The following is a 22,439-nucleotide window of genomic DNA, read 5'->3' as shown; positions in this document are numbered from 1 at the left end:
CGGGAACCTTTTCAGCTCGCAGAGCCATGAAGGGCAAACAAAAAAAGTTTTATGATTTTTTTCTTTAAAGAGCCAGAAAAAAGTTTATATATTTTAAAGTTTATATATGCTGCTTCTTATTATTACAGTTATTATTTTTATTATTATTGCATAATTTTATATCTATATATATATAAAGTGGTAATATTATAAAGGGCATTTCACATTTTGTGTGTTCTTGACCTAACAGCCTACACTTCACCTAATAGGCCTGTAGGTGGCAGTTGGACTTCATTTAACTAACAATGATAGTTTCATCAAATGGTAAACCAATACAGGTTACAGTATGTCAGTAAGAGTAAATTGAACACCACCTACCATTAATGCGACTTCCATAAATGTAAATGTGTCTGTCCGTTCTGACTGGAAAAGCGTTTCTTTTTTCTTTTAGCCATTTCACCTTTGTTAAAAACAGAAAACAGACTGGCTATATAGTTTTCTACTGATTTATGAATTAGAACGGGAAATTACCACTCTGCTCCACATTGTCCAATGAAATTTGAGCTTGTTGTGCCACATCACAATTGGTTGGTGTCTACATGACAAATAGGCATTGATTATGAATGATGTAATATTTTAAAATATGTAAAGCTTTAATTGAACCGACACCCTAGCTTTCGTGATTCGTAATAGCTTTTATTTATTTAATCCCATCGTCAAGGCATTGGCAATCAGTGAAAGACTCATATATGGCTCGGGAGCCATAGTTTCTCGACCCCTTCACTAATACTACTATCAGCAGGTAGTCATATGGCATTATAGGTAATATAGGAAAGTGTTAACCAAAGTGAATATAGACCAACATGAAAGAGGTTTAAACAAAAAGACTAAAATTTTATTCTAAAATAAATCTTGGATGCGGTTGAAGATCACATGCTAAAGTAATGGGTGCCACCCATGTGTGAAAGTTAATATGCAAGTTATTTGATTATGTGAATTTTTCCATAAAGATTATACAGTATCTCACAAAAGTGAGTACACCACTCACATTTTTGTAAATATTTGATTATATCTTTTCATGTGACAACACTGAAGAAATGAGACTTTGCTACAATGTAAAGTAGTGAGTGTACAGCTTGTGTAACAGTGTAAATTTGCTGTCCCCTCAAAATAACAGATTGTAGCAAAGTGTCATTTCTTCAGTGTTGACACATGAAAAGATATAATCAAATATTTACAAAAATGTAAGGGGTGTTACTCACTTTTGTGAGATACTGTACATGTTAATAATTTGATGACAGCTGATGACAGAAACATTGTGAAAGCTGTGAAGAAAAACCCAAAGATAACAGTCAATGTTATCACCAACAACATCCACAGGACAGAGGTGAAGGTATCACAATCCACTGTCCAAAGAAGACTATGAAGACAGAAATATAGAGGCCATATCAAAAAATGCACACCACTTATCAGCAGTAAGAATCAGAAAGCCAGAATGGAATTTGCAAAGAAATATAGAGATGATCCACAAAGGTTCTGGAACCATGATTAACCTCTACCAAAGTGTAGAAAAGCCAAAGTGTGGAGAAAGTAAGGATCTGCATATGATCCAAAACATACAAGCTCATCTGTGAAACATGGTGGAGCAATGTCATGGCTTGGCATTGCTGCCCATTTACAGAGATATACATCCAAATTAATCATGAGGAACTTTATCATGCTGCAAGATAATGATCCAAAAACAAACTGCCAACTCAACAAAGGACTGCAGCAGGAGGAAAAGGTGAAAGGTTTTATAGTGGCCAAGTCAATCACCAGACCTCAACCCAACTGCACAGCGTTTCACCTCCTGAAGGGAGAAAACCCCCGAAACAAACATTTGAAAGAGGCTGCAGTAAAAGCCTGGAAAAATATCACAAAAGAAGAAACCAACAATTTGGTCTAGATTTACCTGGAAATAAAAGCTGAAATGCTAAACTCTTGACCCATATCCATTTTTTAATCTCAAACCCAAATATCTTCGGGGTCTAGCACAAACAAATTTCCAATAGTTTCAGAGGGGACTGTAATTGGATAGCTATATACTACAGGTGCGTCTCAAAAAATTTGCTTATGGACACCTGACCATCACACCAATATGTTCTTTTTGAACATCCCATTGCAGATTTATTCCCAAATTTGCTGAACTGTCATTCCAGTTAATCTCAAAGGTATTCATTGGGATTGAGGTCAGGGCTCTGTACAGGCCAGTCCAGTTCTTCCACATCAACCTTGGCAAACCATGTCCCCATGGACCTTGCTTTGTGCAGAGAGGAATCTTCATTCTTAATCAGTTTTGGGCCATTTAGTTCCAGTGAACTAAGCGTTTAACAGCATTGGAAGCACAGAAATGCTGTGCTTCCAACTTTGTGGCAATATTTTGGGGAAGGCCCACATAAGGGTGTGATGGTCAGGTGTCTACAAACCTTTGCCCATATAGTGTTTTCTCAGATGTAATTGAAAGCCAGATGCTAAAGGATTCAAAACAGAAGACAGCATCTGGTGTCAAAAGTCATAACTGAAATTTTATTATTTTTTATTAATTAACTGATTTTACGCAATACATCCATCAATTTCTAATTTAAATGAAATTTCACAGCACAAATGTGAGCAAAGGAAGCTACACCTAACAGAGACAAGTATTCTCTGGCATCACTAATAAAATAACATCTCTAGTGGCAAATAACCTACATAGTGAATGTACTGACAGTCCCTGTCCAATAAAGAAGTACAACATTCATCTTTTGCCTTTCTGATGGATCCACTGAAGGACAAAGATGCTGAGCAAAAACATTTTGCTTATCCGGGTCAGCCTAGACAAAACAAACATGATCTGGAAATGTTATGAGGCAGAGACAACACACTCCTGCTGTGTGCCACCCATGTGTGAAGAATATCAAGAAAGACAGAATGCTGAAGGCAGGGTGAGGCACACAGAAGAAAAAAGATGCTGATTTTTTACTTGTATATTTTCTAGAGATTGAATTGCGTTACTAACCAAATGCACTGTATGCTTTCAGGCAATCTGGCATACAACACTCTTCTTTAAGTAACAGTTTATTAAAGACAAATAACCCATATTTTCAGAACACAATTGTGTTCTTATGGAAAACACAACTTTCCTCACATTCTCTCATGCCTTTCAAAGCAGGAGTGCTTCTTTGATTTCATTGTGTTCTAGGCCTAGAAATAAACTAAACATGTTTACTTTTCACTGATTAATGTAGTATTTCACTGTATGAACCACACCTAACCAGTCCCTCTTTTCCTTCATCTAAGGAAGCTGGGTGATCCATGCAGACTGAGAGAGGAGGTGACACATTTCCATTAGTCGCTTAGTTTGTTTAGCCTCCTCATTGTAGAGGCAGCCCCATGCCAAGAGATCTAACATATGTCTGTGTAAAGCACCTGGAAAAATAAACACTTACTTCTGTATCAGATGAATCTAGGATTCCTCATTTAGCATTTCATTGTTAACAACATAAAGCTTTAAAGTGACAGGAAGTACAGCACTTGTCTTGCTGGGATCTTTTAAACTTTAAAGCTCACTGTTTATGATGTGCTCCTGTTCCTGTGTCTGTGGCATTCAGCACGTCTCTACTGTGCTTTTTATTGTTTCCCTCAACCTTTAAATGAAGGAACATTTTGTTACTAATATGTACATCCTTGGGTCATTCCAGCAATAATATCTAACACATGATATACAAACTGCCATGATAGCATGAAAGTTTCAAAACATTTTCTTGATGATAACAAAATAATACAGGATATTTTGTTTGACAGTATAACTATTTGTTATTTGGTCAATCACTTTTGTAATACTTTCTGCAGTATTTGCAGCTTTAAAACTGTATTATTAGATAATTGTTTGAATGAAAAAATGAAAGCAATACTAGGGAGGTGAGGGCATAAATAAAAAAGAATGATGTAGAAGAAATATGGTCACTTGTCACTAGTAACCCAATACACTGTATGTATTCAAGTGATAACCTCTCAATAAACTTGGAAGTTATGTGTTCTGCCTGGAGAGAATGGAAAGAGTGTGTGTGTGTGTGTGTGTGTGTGTGTGTGTGTGTGTGTATGTGTGCATGTGTACAAGCTCATTTCCATGTTCATTAGTGTGCTTAGCTGGACACATAACCAGGATAACAATGGTAAGCTCATTCAGTTTCTCTAGCCCAAGAAGAGGGCTCACCTTGTGAGCAGAGGAGTGAATCCACTGAAGGACAAAGATGCTGAGCAAAAACATTTTGCTTATCCGGGCAAGAATTAGCAAAATAGCAAATTGCCAGTTTGGATTTATCTTATTCAGTGTAGGTCAATTTCAGCAAAAGGGACATGGATGAGAGGCCTTGATACACAACTAACATGGTACACAACTAACATTAGTCTGCTGCAATTCCAGTCATATATGAGGCAAATTTAATTTGAGGTGTTTCAGTAGAACTTACATGCAATCTCAGAGAAGTGATACAGTTGCACAGTTATTACAGTGTATAGTTTACTGTTGTGTAATTCCAAATGTTTTAATCTTGCTGAATTTTAAGCCTTTAAGCCTTTGATTACCAAATTTTAAAGATAGCCTACTGTTAGGATATTGAATCGAAGTCATCTATGCTCGGGACACCAAGAGAGCAAAACTGAGCCTGCTCTCTGTGTGCAAGAAATAGTATTACTCTCTCCCCGTCAATCAAATAAACACTAGCCAATGGTGGGCAGTTAATGATTTCCTCCAAGTGTGTTCAGCTGCTCTGCGTGTGCCTTCTTTCTCCCCAGTTGTGGTATGATGATGGAGAGCTGGGTAGTGGGAGGGAATTGGCTAAAGTCCAGATTGGGAGAAAATGGGATAAAATAAAATGTAAAAATAAATAGATAAATAAATAATTGCTGGATCTTCTTTCACTGTTGAGTGGAGAAGAGATGAACAACAAGAGAAGAGAGATAGTGAACTAGAGACAGAGAGAGAGAGAGAGAGAGAGAAAGAGAGAGAGAAACAAAATGTTCTTCACGTCTGACTGAGTATATTAGTGCTCAAAACAGTCTGTTGTGGTTGTACAGGTTTTTATCTGCAGCTATATGACAATGTCTGGTTTGCATTTCTACTCATTAGAGACAAGTCCAGATGACCAGCCACTGAGAAGTTGAAGGCTGTGTAAAAAGCAAAAAAAGTTTTGAACCTAGCATTCTCATATTAACGTTTCTTTAATGCAATACATTAGTGCATACAGCTACAGGTAATATGCTTAACACAGCTTAATATAACTTAACAAAGTTGCTGAATGTAAGATTTGGGTACAAAAATTCTACTGCAAGCTGCTTGTTGAAGAACATTTATTAATGTGGATTGGGCTGTGTCATTCCTTACCACATAGATTAATCTCATGGTCGTGAGTGTCAAGTCTAGCCATGCAGTTTCTTCAGTTTTACAGGAGCATTATCAGAATAAAAATGTTTGCATTTTGATGGTACTCTTGTGATACAGTTACTGAGTACCACATTATATAGAGATGCTCTGCTGCAATATCACAGTCCAACAGACATGAATTAACTTACTATCAGTAGCTAGCTAAATCTATCTACTGCACTACATTAAAAACAGGCATGATTCTGTAATGGAAATCACTGCATGGGCTCAGAAAAACCTCCAGAACTCTGTCTGTGAACACAGTTTGCCATGCCATCCACAAATCTTGGATAAAGCTCTGTCATGCAAAGAAGAAGCCATATGTGACCATGATCCAGAAACACCGCTGTCTTCTCTGGGCCAAAGCTCATTTAAAATGGGATGAGGAAAAGTGGAAAAGTGTTCTGTGGTCAGATTAATCGAAATTTGAATTTATTTTTTATAGAAACCATGGACGTCGTGTTCTCTAAACTAAAGAGGACTAAAGAAGAGAGGCACCAACCAGCTTTTTATCAGTGCTCAGTTCAAAAGCCTTTATTTCTGATGGTATGGGGGTGCATTAGTGCCTAAGAAATGGTCAGCTTGCACATTCATTAATGGTGAAAGGTATATACAGATTTTAGAGCAACTTTTGCTTCCATCCAGATTCCATCCCATGTTTAATTCTGAGAGACTCTGCCTCTCCAAGATACTCTTTTTATACCCAATCATGTTACTGACCCCTTGCCAAGTAACCTAATTAGTTGCAAAATGTTCATCAAGCTGTTTATTTTTAGTAATACTTACTTTCCCAGCCTTTGTTGCCCTGTTCCAACTTTTTTGACGTGTTGCGGCCACCAAATTCAAAATTACCTTATTTTTTCCTTAAAATGGTACATTTCCCCAGTTTAAACATTTGATATGTGTACATGTTTTGTTGTGAATAATATGGGTATATGAGATTCACAAATCATTGAATTCTGGTTTTATTTACATTTATTTACATTTTACACAGCGTCCCAACATTTTTGGAATTGGGGTTGTACATTGGCACGTGTGTTTTGTTTTTATTCATGTCTTGTCTCCACCCAATCCTGTCAATGGTTGTCTCCCTCATGTTTCCTCATTAGTCTCACCTGTTTTCAGTTTGTGTGTATATATATATATATATATATATATATATATATATATATATATATATATATATATATATATATATATATATATATATACACACACACACACACACACATACACACACACAGACACATACTCAACAAAAAAAGAAGCTTAAAGCAGCTGGTGACAATGCCAGTTACTGACTGTTACTTTTGATATTGACCCCCACTTTGTTCAGGGACTCATTATTCTATTTTTGTTTGTCAAATGTCAGTGAAACTTGTTCATTTTATGTCTCGGTTGTTGAATCTTTTTATGTTAATACAAATATTGACACGTTAATTTGCTGTAAATAAAAGCAGTTGAATGTGAGAGGATGTTTCTTAATGAATATCCCTTATTCTCAATGACAGAAAGTGGCTGATCATTAAAAATAATATAATAGAAATAAGCTATTATTTTCAGTGATGTAAGTTTGTCTGTATGCATTTGTTCATATCCAGCTAGTCTTTGGTTGCTATTGTGTGTTGCTATCAATAAATTCCTTGTGCTGGGCTTTGTGCTGATGTTTGAGTTTCATTTTATGGTGTTTAATCTGATTGTTTGTAGATATGCCTTGTTTGAGAAAATATTTTGTCCTCTCATGCAAGGCATAAAGTGCACCGGTAAGTGGTACTGCTGCTGAATATGTTGCTGAGTTGAGTAGCTCATATACAGTAGACAGGTTTAAATGCTTGTATACCCTATAGGACAGATGAAGTAAGAAAAGCTTTTAAAACTATATTTACAGTATATCGATGATACCTTGGATTGTTGCTTATTGCAGGATACCATGTCTCATTTGAATTTTTTGGAATTCTATTATTTTTTTTATAGAAAATGTAAAATATAGATACATTCCCCTTTTTTTCCACCCAGAGACCAGGAAGGATACAACAGTTTTCACTGAAATGCAAGCATATGTGTTGTTTAATCAGTATCATTGTACAGTATAACTCCAAAACATTCCAAATTAATTTAGTATACACATTTGATCTACAGGTGGGATTTATGTGTAGTGAAAAATGTGAAAATGTTCTGATGTGAAAGTTATGGTACTTTCCATTAATCAAGTTCCTAAAAAGATAATTTAATACTATATTAATTTTATTCATCCTGTAAAGATGCCACAGACAAATGCAGTTGCTTATTCTGCCACTATCTCAGCCTCACGTGAAGAAGGGCAAAAATTGTAATTTTGGTGAAATGGGCCTAAATTCAAATCTTGCTTGGGTCATTTTAAGGGTGGCTGTCACAGCATGTTTAGAGTCTGCTATCAGTTCAATGTCAGACTAGAAATGTCTCTCAGCTGTGGGTAAAGAAAAAGTTTCCCTGAGCTTCTCAGATCAAAAACAGGTGGGAGAATCAGCTCTTGGTCTATAAGGCAGACTTATGGGGTTGGTTGTCACAATCATTTTACATACATTATATAATTACTGTAAGACATAAGCAAAGAATGCAGAAACAAACAAAGAATGTAGGAAATTTTCAAAAGAAAGTTTATTACATTTAGTAATAGATTTTGAGTACAAGTGCCAATTTATATTTAGTTACTTTTCAATTAGTTTGGCAAAATAGAAAAAGGTTGTGACTGAGTGGAGTGTGAGTGAGCAAGAGAGTGTGTGTCTGTGCACGATTGACTTAAGTGTCAGAGTATGGTGGGCTTTTGTTGTTGTTGTTTTTTTACTTTAAAAAAGCACAAGAATGCTGCTCTTTTTTTCATAGTTATAGAATATTTTATTGTTTTTGCAAATATGTTACATCATTTATAATGACTTAAATACTCACAATATTTACATTTTCATATTTTTGTTATCATCTAGAATTTTTGTTTAGAATTGAGAATTAATTCGATTATTTCTTTTGAAAATCTATATGTACAGTCATGTGAAAAAAATAATTACACCTGATGGAAATTGTTTTTTCTGTTGTTGACATATTTGGACAAGCAAACATCCTCTTTGAAACAGTGCCTATTAATAAAGTTGACACATAAAATGTAAAATTACATTTTGTAATAATTATCACAATTTAAAAGAACAAAAAAACAGTGGAAAAAACAGTGGAAATAATAAGTACACCCCTACATTTATCACACCTTCAAATCCATAAAATTAGAAGTAGGTGTTCACGCTTGGGTGCCAGAACCTGCTTATGTGGATCCTGTCTTATTTATACCCCTCTCATATCTAGTGTCTGGTGTTCCCTTTGCTATTGATGTGTGTGGTGTCATCATGCCAAGATCTAAAGAGTTCTATAAGGCCTTGTTCTTGTGTTTTGTGGATGCCTATGAGACTGGCTAGGGATTTAAAAAGATCTCCAAATTATTTGAAATGCATCATTTCACTGTAAGGAAAACAATCTACAAATGGCACAGATTTCAAATAACTGCCAATTTGTCCAGAACTGGCAGTCCCAGCAAATTCAGCCCAGGAGCAGACTGTCTGATGCAAAAAGAAGTCTCCAAGAACCCCAAAATTTCATCAAAGGATCTGCTAGTAAGTCTTACAACTGTTGGGGTCAAAGCGCATTCCAGGAAAAAGCCTTTGCAAGACTACAATTTGTCAATGAGCATATAGGCAAAGACCAGGCCTGTTGGAATAATCTGCTCTGGACAGATGAATCAAAGATAGAGTTCTTTGGCCACAGTAACAGATATGTTTGGCACAGCCCAAAGATAACTTTTCTGGAGAAGCACGGTGGTGGAAATGTTATGGTTTAGGGTTGCTTTGCTGCCTCAGGGACTGGACAGCTTGCATTCATTGATTTGAATATGAATTCTGCATCATATCAAAGAGTGCTTGAAGATAATGTGAGGCCATCTGTCCGAAAATTGAAGTTGAACCAAAAGTGGACCTTTCAAGAGGATAATTATCATAAGCACACTAGCAAATCCACCAAGGAATGGCTCAAAAAAGAAGAAATGTAGGTTATGGAACGGCCTAGTCTAAGCCTGGATTTGAATCCCACTGAAATGTTGGGGGGATTGTAACTGAAAGAACATTGCATGGGAGAGTGGTCAAAAATTCGAGCAAGCCTGGTGGACAATTATGCAATACACCTACAAGAGGTTATTTCTGCAAAAGGGGGCAATACTAGCTTCTGAGGCCAAGGCTGTACTTACTTTAGCCACAGAAGAATATCACATCTATTGATATTTCTGTTGCTTAAATGATTGAAAAAGCTCATTTTCCTTGGGGTTTTGTTCAAGTACATCAACTTTACTAACAGGCACTCTTTCAAAATTATCAAATGTTTGCTTATCTAAATATGTCAAAAAGCCAACAATTTCTATGAGGTGTACTTATTTTTTCACATGACTATATGTTTAAGGGAAATTTTTGGTTTTGTCCCTTAAGCTTTTAATGGTCTTAACAACAAATCAATGGTCAGAAAATGAGAATTAAACAAATGTACTCCTGAGACTTCCTGTGCTACCAATTGCTCATTTACTTTTGCTGCAGTGAACTGTTTGGGGGAAAAGCTAGAAACAGGGAAATTCACTTAGTCTTCTTGTACGCAAAAGTAAAATCATGATTAAAATGTTTGATGTAAAATTCAAGCTAACACATGTCTGGGTGTATAAAATAAAAATAAATTAAAAAATAAAATAAAATGAAATAAATAAAATTTAATAATAAAAATAAAACAACAATAAAAAGCTGTCCAGAAGTTTACCCACAAATCTTAAACGTTTAAAGAAATCAAAGGGAAAAACTATCCAATACCAAGTTACTTTATCTATTTGTTTAATTCTTGCTAATTTCCTGACCAATGATTTTTTGTTAAGGCCATAAAAAACTATATATTTCGCCATTTTAGGCAAATTTTGGCCCCCCTTTTCCCCCAGGAGTGTAAAATTCAATTTTGTGAGAATGAACTTGATTAATACACTTCTTTAAAATCTAACCTGGTTATATAAGCAGCAAAACTGCATCGATTAAAATATTTTTCTTTCAGTGAATTAATTTGAATTCAGTTTGCCATGCTAGTCATTAATGGACTAGATCACTTACTTTTTGCATACAGAATCTCCTGCAGTTTTAGTAGTGTTCAGCACTCACAGTGCTACAGCTGTCTCATTGCTAGTAGGCTTGTTTGCAATGTCTATGGTGGATTCTTCCTCTTTCACTTTTGGCTGAGATTTTCTAGCTCCCTCCTTTGCTTCCTTATCCAGCAGCCTGTAGTTAATTCCCATGCCAATGAAGAGGAATACGCTTGCGACCAACAGGAGTATTCCACAGCATATGTAAGTATATTTGTAGTCATGGTAGATGTCATTAAATTTTCCTGTCAATGCAAATATATTTTATATATGTATTACTCTGCTTTCACATTATTCAGTATAATGATATCATTAAAAAAGTTACATTTTTTAATGTAAGTGTAAAACATCTTACATTAATAATGAAAAAATCTAGTGATATTTACATTTCCACTGTTGCATAAGTAGCATAAAGCAAATCTGAATTTCAGACCTACCTAACAAGGGTGGGGCAAGCATCACTGGCACACTCTCCAAGATGGTGACCAGGCCCAGAGCACTGGAGAAGCGCTGGACTCCCACTAGATCCATTAGGGTTTCAAACAGGACAGAACTCAGCCACCCAAAACCAAACCCAAAGAAAGCTGAATAGATCACAAAACCTACATAATCCTGTGCAAGGGTGGCAAGCAAGTGACACACACCATTAAACAGAATTGAAGCTGCAAAGAAATACTGTATCCTGGGTCGCACCCATTTGGTATTGGCCACTGTTCCCATGGATGGCCGCACCACCATGTCCACAAAGGCCAGCACTGAAAGCAATGATGCAGCCTTCTCATTTGAAATGTTCTTAGTCTTCGCGTAATTACTGAGGAACACCAGGGGAGTGAAAATACCACAGAACAGCACAATATTGCCTATGAGGTACAGGAGGAATCCACGGTGTTTGAAGAGAGACAGATCAATTACACTGTTGATAATCTCCATCACTGTTTTCTTCTCTCCATCATCACTAACTGCCTCCACAGCAGCTTTGGGTTTTGGCCCAATAGGCCTCATGAGAGATCCAGCTACACAACAGTTGAGCAAAATCCCACCCAGGATTAGGAAGCTACCCCTCCAACCAAACTGGTTATAAAACCAACTGCTCAGAGGAGCTAAAGTTGACATAATTACTGGGGTACCAGTCATGGCAATTCCATTAGCAAATGGCCTTCTTTTGTAAAAATATTTGCTGATCATTATGAGGGCTGGGTTGAGATTGAACGCCAGTCCAAGACCTGTTAAGACATCATAACCAAACAAGATGAAAATGTTGCCCCCTTTATAATATGAGAGACACTCACATACAGTTTCAGTTGAGATTTATTGCTCCATTGGGTAAAACATGTTTTATTTAACTCACCTGTTATCACACCTACAAAAAGATATAAAGCCTCCACTGTGTTGCAGAATGATGCAGCAATCAGTCCAGTTCCCGAGAGGCAACCCCCTAGTATCATTATAGGACGACTGCCATATTTATTCACCAGAATACTGCTAATTGGACCTGTGGATAATAAGTTAGGGAAGTGTAGTGGTTAAACAATTGAATATGTACACAACAAGATAAGGAAAGGCAAAGTTTCTTCCATGCAACAACTCAGAGTTTTTGGAATTTTTTTTTTAATTTTTTTTTTTTTACAATGTTGCCTCTGGCTTGCTCATTGAGGATTTAGAGCTATTTCTAGATGTCTGTAAAACTGCTTTGTGATAATGTCTATTGCTGAAAGCATGATAAAAAATAAAATTGAATTAAATTGAACTTAAGCTGGGGAGGAACCTGACTTCAAGACCACCGTTTTGGTCCGTTAACCCAATAGGAAGATGGCAGTTGGCCCATTAAGCCTTCAAGAGGAGGGCATTTTGTCACTTGCTTTGAACACTTAATAAAAAACGTGAACTTCTGAGCAGGCTGATATAAATCCTAAAATTTTTTGTCACAGTAGACAAAAATTAGACAGAGAACTGGACAATATATCCATCTTTGATTATTTAATTGATTGGTAGTTTGGACACAAACTGCATATGGCGTTGCAGTTCCAAGCCATTGAAGCATTTATAGACAGAACAATGATTAAAATCCAGGTTGTGTTTAGTTCATGTTTCAACTTAAAGTGTATCTCTTTATGTGTATCATATGATCTTTCATTTTTGAACAGATAAGCTATTTATTGTTCTTTTCTGTATTTAATACATAGATACATTGAAAATAGAGCAAATAAAAGTAACTGTGTGAGGTCGCTAGAGGCGATGCATCTTTCGCAAACTGGATTAACAAGAGATAACACATGGGATATTTGTATTACAAATATCCCATGGCGAATATGGTTACCCTTCTTCCACATGGCCCAAGCCAGGATATACAAGTGAGCTAAAACTGCTGCAGATCTTTTATTTTATTTTAGTTATTTTTTCTACCCAAGTGCTAAGTTGAGACTTTTTGGTCATTTAATTGGATTATTTTTTCAGTTTTTGGTAGTTTTGGGGTAGTTTTGTGTAACTCAAAGACTGGGTTAGTGGATGGGTCATTTACACTGATAGTTGAATAAATGCACCCCTTCCCCACCCCGATGCATCAGCCCAGCTGCTTGGGATTATCTGAATTTGCCTCAGGTAGAGGTATTATTTTCACACGGACAGACTGTTAGATTTATTTGGAGATACTAGGGTCATATCAATATATTTATCCATAAAACCATTACTATACACTAGAAAAAGCAAAAATGTGCAATAACAGTTCAGTTTACATGCCACTAAATGCACTGCTATCTTCATTAGCTTTAGCTTACTTGTTTGTAATGCCCACTGTATTTTAAGTTGGTTAATCAGTTTTTTTGGATGTTTCAAATGTCTCCTTTGATCAAAATCTGACATTTTTTGAGACAATGTCTATTGTAAAAAGCGCTATACAAATAAAATTGAATTGAATTGAATTGAATTTTTGTCTTAAATATATGCCTTATTTGAGTTATTTACTTCAAAGTCTATATATAAACACCACTTTAGCAGCTCTAGAAATACAGTTCTAAACACCTTCTTGTGTACAAATAAAGGAGATACCATGCTGAAATTTTTTTTATAATATGGTATATTTGACATTTTCAATCGGTGAAAAGAAAACTGAAAATATTAACCCATTTATGAAATTAAATTTACCCAGCATTTTTGTAAAAATGAAACTATCCTTTGGGTTGAAAAACAACCCATTTGCTGGGTTAAACTTAACAACATAATTTGATTGGTTAGTTTAGTCAAAAATGTGTTCTTTCCTATATTTATCCAGCCTTTGGGCTAAAGATAACCAAATTTGGGTTGTTTTTATCCCAGTGTTTTTTAGTGTATTTATTTATTTATGTTTTACATTTTGAGTGGCATTTTATTACTCAGACCTATCCAGTCACAATCCAGTAACCTCCACAGCAACTCCTTCTACTTTCACTGATAAAGTTATGTAATGGGAAATGCATACACATAACAATAATACGAATAGCCCTAGTTTTGTTGCTGGACAATGGTAACCCATGTTGTTTATTGGAGAAGTGCTTTAAGCAACATCAGAAACTGAAATAGAATTCATGTTTCACCTCCTGCATATATGAAGGATGCATTGATAGATGAGATCCATGAAACTTGACTTGTGCTGGCATTGAAGATCACTTCGATATCTCTGAAGAACACAGTGATACATTTTGGGAACGCGAAGGAGAAACCAACAGAGATGAAGGCACCGGCCACCACTGCCCAACCCCAGCCCCCCTCTGGAGGAGTGTAACCAATAGGACCTGACATTGGCTTTGGCTCTTCAGTGGATCCACACCATACAGAGGAACAACCGGTTTTCTGTTTTGAGAGAGAAATGAAAATATTTAATTAACAAATATTTCCTTAATTAAGAGATCAATACCACAAAGTTGTATTTCAAACTTCCTAACCACTAGAGGCAATGAATATCACCTACCTGTGCCTGTCTGCAAGTATGCCAAGACCTTCCACAGTGTAACAAAGTGTCGTAGTGTTTAATATAAATACAGATGTCCTTTACCCCCTTTATTCTTCTTACCTCATAATCATCAAACTCATGGAAACTTGGATCTGTGTAACATTTGTTTTTGTACTCTGAGCTACAGGTAGCATGTCCTCGAAAACTGGTAGTAGACTCCTATCATCTCCTCTCATCTCTTAATGGCTGATAGGAGTGTATTTCATACTTTTTAGAGTCCATTCAAAACTATGTGACTATGTGACTACTGGCTTGACTTGGGTCCCCTTGTTAGGTTGCTATACATTTACTTGTACTCCCACCTCATTCCTTATTTATCACTCCCATCACATTCCTTCTCCAGATGCTGTTTGGACTAATGCATAACATACACTATCCAGCCATCCATTTTCTATACTTCTTATTCTTCAGGGTTGCAGGGAACCTGGAGCCTATACCAGGGAGCATCAGGCACAAGGTGGGGTACACCCTGGACAGTCACATACACATACACATCCACATTCACACACCCGTTCATAAACTACGGACACACTGGACATGCCAATCAGCCTACCATGCATGTCTTTGGACTGGGGAAGGAAACTGGAGTACCCAGAGGAAACCTCTACAGCACATGGAGAACATGCAAACTCTGCACACACAGGGCAGCAATGGAAATCAAACCCCCAACCCTGGTGGTGTGAGGCGAACATGCTAACTTCTAAGCCACCATAGACCCACACAACACTATAAGACCAAATTGTTGTGGACAACTGACCATCACACACATAAGTGCGTCTTGAAAATCCCACTCCAGATTTAGTCCCCCTTTGCTGTTATAATAATCTTCACTCTTTTGGGAAGGCTTTCCACTAGATTTTGGAGCATGGCTGTGGGGAATTGCCTATTCAGCCAAGAACATTAGTGAGGTCAAGCACTGATGTTGGGTGAGGATTCCTGGGGCTCAGTCATCATGCATCATTCATCAGTCATCACCAAAAAATATAGTGCATATTTAAAGAGGCAGGACAGGCCTAAGCAAAAACAGTTTCTTTGACTGTGGTTTGGAGAAATACCCATAATGTATCTGGATTTTGTGCTACATTATTAGGTTATTAAAGTTATTATAGTTAAATATAATACCCTTCCTATTACCTAGTGCACCAGCAATGGTTATTCCAACAGAGACCTAAAAGTAGAAAATACACAAAAATTAAAAAGTAAAGGCAAACCAACAGAAAAATGATAAAATCCTTAAAATATTAGAAGAACTTAAAATAAAAAGCAAATAAAAAAAGGTATGGCAGATTACATGGATGTACTGTGTTCATGCACTTATAAAGCCCCACTGGTGACATGCCTACTTAAATAATGCCTGTTCATGATAATTAAGGTGTGGGAATGAGATCCTAAAAACTGTTATCTGTTGTTGATTTGACCTCAGTTCACTGTGACATTGTGTAAGAATGTACATTGTTTTGTATATTACTTATACACAATATATTTTGGTTGCTGGGCAGATTTTAATGGGTCCAATAATCAGAGCCTGTATGAATTAAGGGATTTCTAACACAGGTGGGAAATAAGATTGGGGAGATTTAATCTCATTTTTAAACTAAAGTGCATTATTTGGACTACTTTATAATACAGCTTAATGTAACTGCAACTACACAACACTACTACTACTACTATTACTACTACTACTACTACTACTGCTGCTGCTACTCCTCCTACTACTAGTACTACTAATGCTGCTGCTGCTCCTCCTACTTCTACTACTACCACTATTGCTGCTGCTGCTCCTACTACTTCTTCTTCTACTACTACTACTGCTGCTGCTGCTGCTGCTGCTGCTCCTACATCTTACACTACTACTGCTACTAGTACTACTGCTTCTTCTACTACTTCCACTACTACTACTACTACTACTACTACTACTACCATTGCAGCTGCTCCTCCTCCTCCTCCTCCTCCTCCTCCTCCTCCTCCTCCTCCTACTACTACTACTTCTGCTGCTCCTATTACTTTCACGACTACTACTACTACTACTACTACTACTACTAATACTACTGCTGCTGCTGCCGCTGCTCCTACATCTTACACTACTACTGCTGCTACTACTACTGCTTCTACTACTACTACTACTACTACTGCTGCTGCTGCTGCTGCTCCTACTACTTCCACTACTACTACTACTACTACTACTACGATTGGTATTTCTACTACAACTACTACTACTACTACTTATGCAGCTCCTATTACTTTCACTACTACTACTATTACTACTACTACTGCGGCTGCTGCTGCTGCTTCTGCTCCTACTACGTCCACTACTACTATTCAGTTAAATTCAGTTTTATTTGTTTAGCACTTTTAACAATGGACATTGTCCCAAAGCAGCTTTACAGAAATTATAAATTTAGGATATAGATTTTAAATGTATGAATTTATCCCTAATGAGCAAGCTATAAGCGACTGTGGCAAGGAAAAACTCCCTGAGACAATATGAGGAAGAAACCTTGAGAGGAACCAGACTCAAAAGGGAATCCATCCTTATCTGGGTGACACCAGATAGTGCGATTGTAAACAAGTAAATCATTTCTGTAAATGTGCTAATACTTCATGGTCAAATAGTGCAATAGTGTAACCAGGAAAATTCATTACAGTTTTTACATGAAGTCTGTTTCGTTGAACTTCTCCACTGTTCAGTGATGGAGAAGTAAGTGCAAAACTGTTTCTGGCAATTGTAGTCCTAGCCATCATAGCATAACTATTCATATGAATTGAGGCCCAAAGCCATTTTATGGTTTTTAAGTAGTCCTCAGTAATCTCAATGATCTTTAGGCTGCACCATGTGGGGCCATCCTCAGCAGCAGCAAGTAACTTCCTATTAATGAGAACTCCAACCAGAAGTAGGACATCAATACTACTGCTGCTATTGCTGCTGCTCCTACTATGTGTACTGCTACTGCTACTACTGCTGCTACTGCTACTACTAATGCTACTACTACAACTAGGCTACTGCTGCTGCTGCTGCTGCTTATACTACTTCTGCTGCTACTTCTAATTCTACTACTACTACTACTACTACTACTACTAAAATTTCTGCTGCTGCTGCTGATACTACTTCTGCTGCTACTTCTACTACTACTGTTGCTGCTTCTACTTCTACTACTACTATTGCTGCTGCTGCTAATACTTCTACTACTACTAGTACTAGTACTACTACTACTGATGATAATAATAATAATAATAATAATAATAATAATAATAACAACAACAACAACAACAACAACAATAATAATAATAACAATAATAATAATAATTATTATTATTATTGTTGTTGTTATTATTATTATTATTATTATTATTATTATTATTATTATTATTATTATTAATGAGGGCGCACGGTTGCTTAGTGGTTAGCATGTTTGCCTCACACCTCAAACCAGGGTTGGGGGTTTGATTCCCGCCACTGCCCTGTGTGTACGGAGTTCTCCCTGTGTGTTCTCCCCGTGCTGCGGGGGTTTCCTCCCCCAGTCCAAAGACATGCATGTCCAAATTGGCCATAGAGTATGAATGGGCAAGTGAATGTGTATGTGATTGTGCCCTGCGATGGATTGGCACCCTGTCTGGGCTGTACCCCGCCTTGTGCCCCATGCCTTCTGGGATATGCTCTAGTTTCCTCGCAACAAAGAAGGATAAGCAGTATAGAAAATGGATGGACGGACGGATGGATTATTATTAATGAACAAGTTAACAAATGAATTAATGCATTGTGTTCTAAAATATACATTTAATCTATCTAATCAAATATTACTCAGAATGACAAGTTGCAGACATATTTTACATAAACTCATTAAATATGTATATTCTTTGCTTTAAGATAGAAATCTTTAAATACTGTAAGTTCAAGAAGCTTAAAATTTCTTATTGATCAACCTTTTTGCTCTATCAACTCAATACTTTTGACTTTTGTTAAGATTTTTTTTTTGCAAACTGTGCAAACTGACAAATAATTCCCAAAACATACCTAAACTGTATTATAAAATATGTTTACAAAGAATATTAAAAAAGAAATATATTAAAATATAATAAACTATGCCATTTAAGTTACTGTAATATTAAACGCTGCATTTAATCTTGTTTTAATTAAATACAAGATGCTACAGTAAGTAACCAAAGTTTCCCATACACCAGTTATTCTAAACTGTAAGGGTTTTCACATACTACGTGAAACTCAATGCATAGCGTTTGCATTTTAATATATTGACTTGACAATTACAAAAAAATATACTATAATATTTAGACATACCTTTATGTTCAATTTTCTTTCTCTTCCCTTTCAGAAATTTTCTCCCCATGCATTTGGACCACTTTATAGTACAGGTTAATGCCCTATGTTTTGAAAAAGCAAAACTCCTGGCTTTTTGGTGAAGTACAAGTCTTCTCTAATCTCTCACAATGCTAATCACTGCATAGTCATGTGGCCTGCTCGTACCAGTTAAGAACACATACTCATTTACTTAGAAATGTCCATATTGTGCCCTCATTGGCACTGTTTACATGTATGGTAATAGTACTGAGAAAATTTAATTTGCAGTATTTGTTAAATGACCTTGGATGAAAAAAGACATGGAAAATTCCACAGCTAATTAAAATAATATAGGGATATTGTGGCATTACTGTGGTATGTGAATGTTATTTGTAGTTGTTCCAGATAGTGAAGGATAAACCAATCATAAAGCCCATAAAGCCCATTTCAATTCTTCACCAACCCTTCTTCACTAACTTCAACAATTAGATTTTCTAATAGAAATTCATCCACAAGTAGCATTCTATTAGTGGTTCACTCATTTATCAGGTATGTTGGATCAGGGAGAAAAATAATTTGTGCAAGATATTGGATAATCAGCACCTTAACATGCTGAACATGGGAAGGAATTGTGATCTTTCTGGCATGAGATGACTGCCCCCTACTGGACAATGCAGACACCCTGAATAATTTGTACAAAGTAATTAAAATGTTAACTATTTTTTAATTAAACATATTTGCACGTAATATTATATTCCAGTCTAACCAAAATTGCTAGTAAAAATAAAACTTTCATTATGCTAAATGAAAGATTGTGAAGTGTGTCCAGAGAATAGCGACTCATAAACATCACAAATATTTAATAAGGCAGCTAATTCTTTTAAAAACACTTGTAAGAAACCAAAAATGTCAATCTTGCACATAAATAGCAAAAGTTTAAAATAACTGAAACTGGTTATTTAAAATAACTGGTGAAACTGGTGAGCATGTTTACAATTCTGTGGTCAGCATTTATCCATTAATCCATGAACTATTTCCCCAGTAAATGTAATCTAGTTATTCACTTATTCTAAGTATTCTAATATACCCCTGCATTAGCACAGCAATTACCAGCCTGGTTCTGCCTCCACTCCCCAATACTAGCATAAAATTTTTCCCCTGTTACAGGCACAAGTGTTCACCCAGGGGTAAGGGTATTTATCAAAACCCTGGGGAACTCATTTAAGCACTGTATTGCCGCTGTCCTTTGGACTCTGTATGATAGTCTAACATCAGCCAGAAACCCTGATAACCTCCTACATATTGAAAAATTCAAATTCATTCATCGACAGTAACTGCTTTTTTCTGGTCAGAGTCGTGCTAAAAATCTAATTCACAAAGGAAATTTATGCGTGGTTGGCATTTACACACAGCCTGGGATTTGAAACATTAAGTTTAAACACAGCAGTGCACAGCCTCACATTAATACAGAACTGCTGTGCTAATAGTGATGGTTGTTACCAAGATATAAGAATGGTGATACAGTGGAGGAAATAAGTATTGAACACACTAACATTTTTTTCAGTAAATATATTTCCAGTGCAGCTATTCATTGAAATTTTCACCAGACTTTGGTATTAACTCAAGAAATCCACAAATATAAAGAAATCCAAACATTAAAGTCCATAAATGAAGTTATGTGTTATAAAGAGGAATGACACAGGAAAAAAGTAATGAACACGCTAACTGAAATTTATTTAATACTTAGTGGAGAAGCCTTTGTTTGTAATGACAGCTTCAAGACGCTTCCTGTATGAAGAAATTAATCGGTTGCAATATTTAGGTGTGATTTTGGCCCATTCTTCTAAACATATTGTCTTGAAATCTTGTTCAGTTGGGTTCAGGTCAGGTGATTGACTGGGCCATTCTAACACCTTTTTTTTTTTCTCTCTGAAACCAATTGAGAGTTTCCTTTGCTGTATGCTTTGGATCGTTGATCTGCTGGAAGGTCCATCCACATCTCATCTTCATCATCCTGGTGGATGGCATCAGATTCTTCTCAAGAATCTTCCAGTAAAGGGCTCCATTCATTGTTCCTTCAATTATATGAAGTCTGCCAGTGTGGTGTACCCAATAACTTCACAATTTATTCAATTAACAGAATATTAACCTCTGAAATTCCAGTTTATTATTCAGTGATTCACCTTAAATCACATTATTCATAAACCACTATGAATTATTCAATCACCACAGTGGGAGGTAAATGAGTGAGAAATGTCTGCTTTAAAATATATAAAAATCACTTGATCATCAGATTACATGATGTGCACCACACAAAGTATTTTGGTGCTTTAAAAAAAGAAATAAAAAAAAAGTACAGAATGCAAGAGTAATTTACATGATCATTAAATGCAAAGTACTGCAAAATATTTTGCATGCTCTTAAATATGTATTTCGGATATAAGTATCAGAAATACTGCACGTTCACTCCTACTGTCTGAATGGCAAGGTGATTGAACTTTTTGCGAATGCCACAGCAACATATTGCTTTCATGGTAGCACACATTATCATAAAGTATATGGAGCACACAGTTTGGTATGTGAATGTGTCTCTAATCTACACCTTCTTTATTTTCTGCATGGAGGGCCTTACATAATTGGTTCAGTTATACCTCCATACAAAGTAGCTTTGCTTTTTTACATGAACAGGGATCACTAAAGTGAGATGCAGGTGTAGGAGCCATCACTGCTCCACTTGTCAACACAAGTCGAGAGACATCTCATGCAAATGAAGTTCACTTAGACACACACACACACACACACACACACACACACACACACACACACACACACACACACACACACACACACACACACAAAATCACTAATTCTAACCATACACATTGGGGAAGAAGAGCATGCAGTAGGTTTTTCTATGTGTTTCTATGTGCTTGGTTTCTCCGGTGTATTAAAAGCTGATGTTTTTAATTTTAGTGTCAGAAATGTCTTGCAGCATTGTATGGAGAACAAGAAGCTACGAACTTCACAAATATTATATTCTCTATGGGTCAAAACTCTGTGGTCAAATCTTTATCTACTGAATGTTTTATTCACTTACTGTATATTGCAAAAAAAAACAAAAAAACAAACTATACATGAACAACTAACAATGTTAACTAACAATGTTTTGTTTGCTGTAATTGAAGGTGTGGAATGCAAGTGGTGGAAGGAACTCCCCCAAACAACTCCAAACAACTGAGTTACTGGCTGTCTTGAAACAATTACCTATTCACCAAGCTCTTAAAATAAAAAGAACTGGTACTATTTCCTTTGTTGTATTGCATGAATTCCTTTCTTACATGTCTTTAGCTTGATACTATTCCTGGCGACTGATCTACGTAATTTGTATATTCATACTACCATGACTGTTACGATTCCTTGGTGGAGACAAATGCGGACTGGCAAACTGGAGTATGTGGGGCAGACGACAGATGGACCACGGAACGAAATCAAGGTAGGTAATTGAGCAAACAAGTTATACGGGGCTTAGGCAGAAACGTAGTCAAAAGACAAGCAA

General features: G+C 36.3%; 1 protein-coding gene across 2 annotated transcripts; it reads right to left on the bottom strand.

Annotated features, from left to right (window-relative positions):
• Positions 1-8,040: 8,040 nt before the first annotated feature.
• LOC108272164 (monocarboxylate transporter 1) lies at positions 8,041-19,071 on the bottom strand. 2 transcript variants are annotated; one of them, XM_053683730.1, is made up of 6 exons: positions 18,884-19,071; positions 15,724-15,757; positions 14,174-14,429; positions 11,953-12,096; positions 11,042-11,827; positions 8,041-10,849 (listed from the first exon to the last, which is right to left on the bottom strand). In XM_053683730.1, the coding sequence occupies exons 3-6, from the start codon at positions 14,376-14,378 to the stop codon at positions 10,620-10,622; spliced, it is 1,365 nt and encodes a 454-aa protein (XP_053539705.1). In that variant the 5' UTR covers positions 14,379-14,429; positions 15,724-15,757; positions 18,884-19,071; the 3' UTR covers positions 8,041-10,619. The 2 variants fall into 2 exon arrangements, with proteins under 2 accessions (XP_053539705.1, XP_017335898.1); XM_017480409.3 differs by lacking the exon at positions 15,724-15,757 and having other exon boundaries at positions 18,884-19,070.
• Positions 19,072-22,439: the final 3,368 nt, after the last annotated feature.

This window comes from Ictalurus punctatus, chromosome 11 (genome assembly GCF_001660625.3).
Source record: "Ictalurus punctatus breed USDA103 chromosome 11, Coco_2.0, whole genome shotgun sequence".
NCBI classification, from domain to species: Eukaryota; Metazoa; Chordata; class Actinopteri; order Siluriformes; family Ictaluridae; genus Ictalurus; species Ictalurus punctatus.
Note: the sequence above shows the minus strand (reverse complement) of the source record. Positions and strands in the feature narration are given on the sequence as shown.

Coding starts and splice junctions, on each gene's coding strand:
- LOC108272164 (XM_053683730.1), bottom strand. CDS start 14,378: ATGTCAGGTCCTATTGGTTACACTCCTCCAGAGGGGGGCTGGGGTTGG. Junction 11,828..11,952: donor TTTTGTAGGTGTGATAACAG/GTGAGTTAAATA, acceptor ATGTCTTAACAG/GTCTTGGACTGGCGTTCAAT. Junction 10,850..11,041: donor GCTTGCCCCACCCTTGTTAG/GTAGGTCTGAAA, acceptor TTGCATTGACAG/GAAAATTTAATGACATCTAC.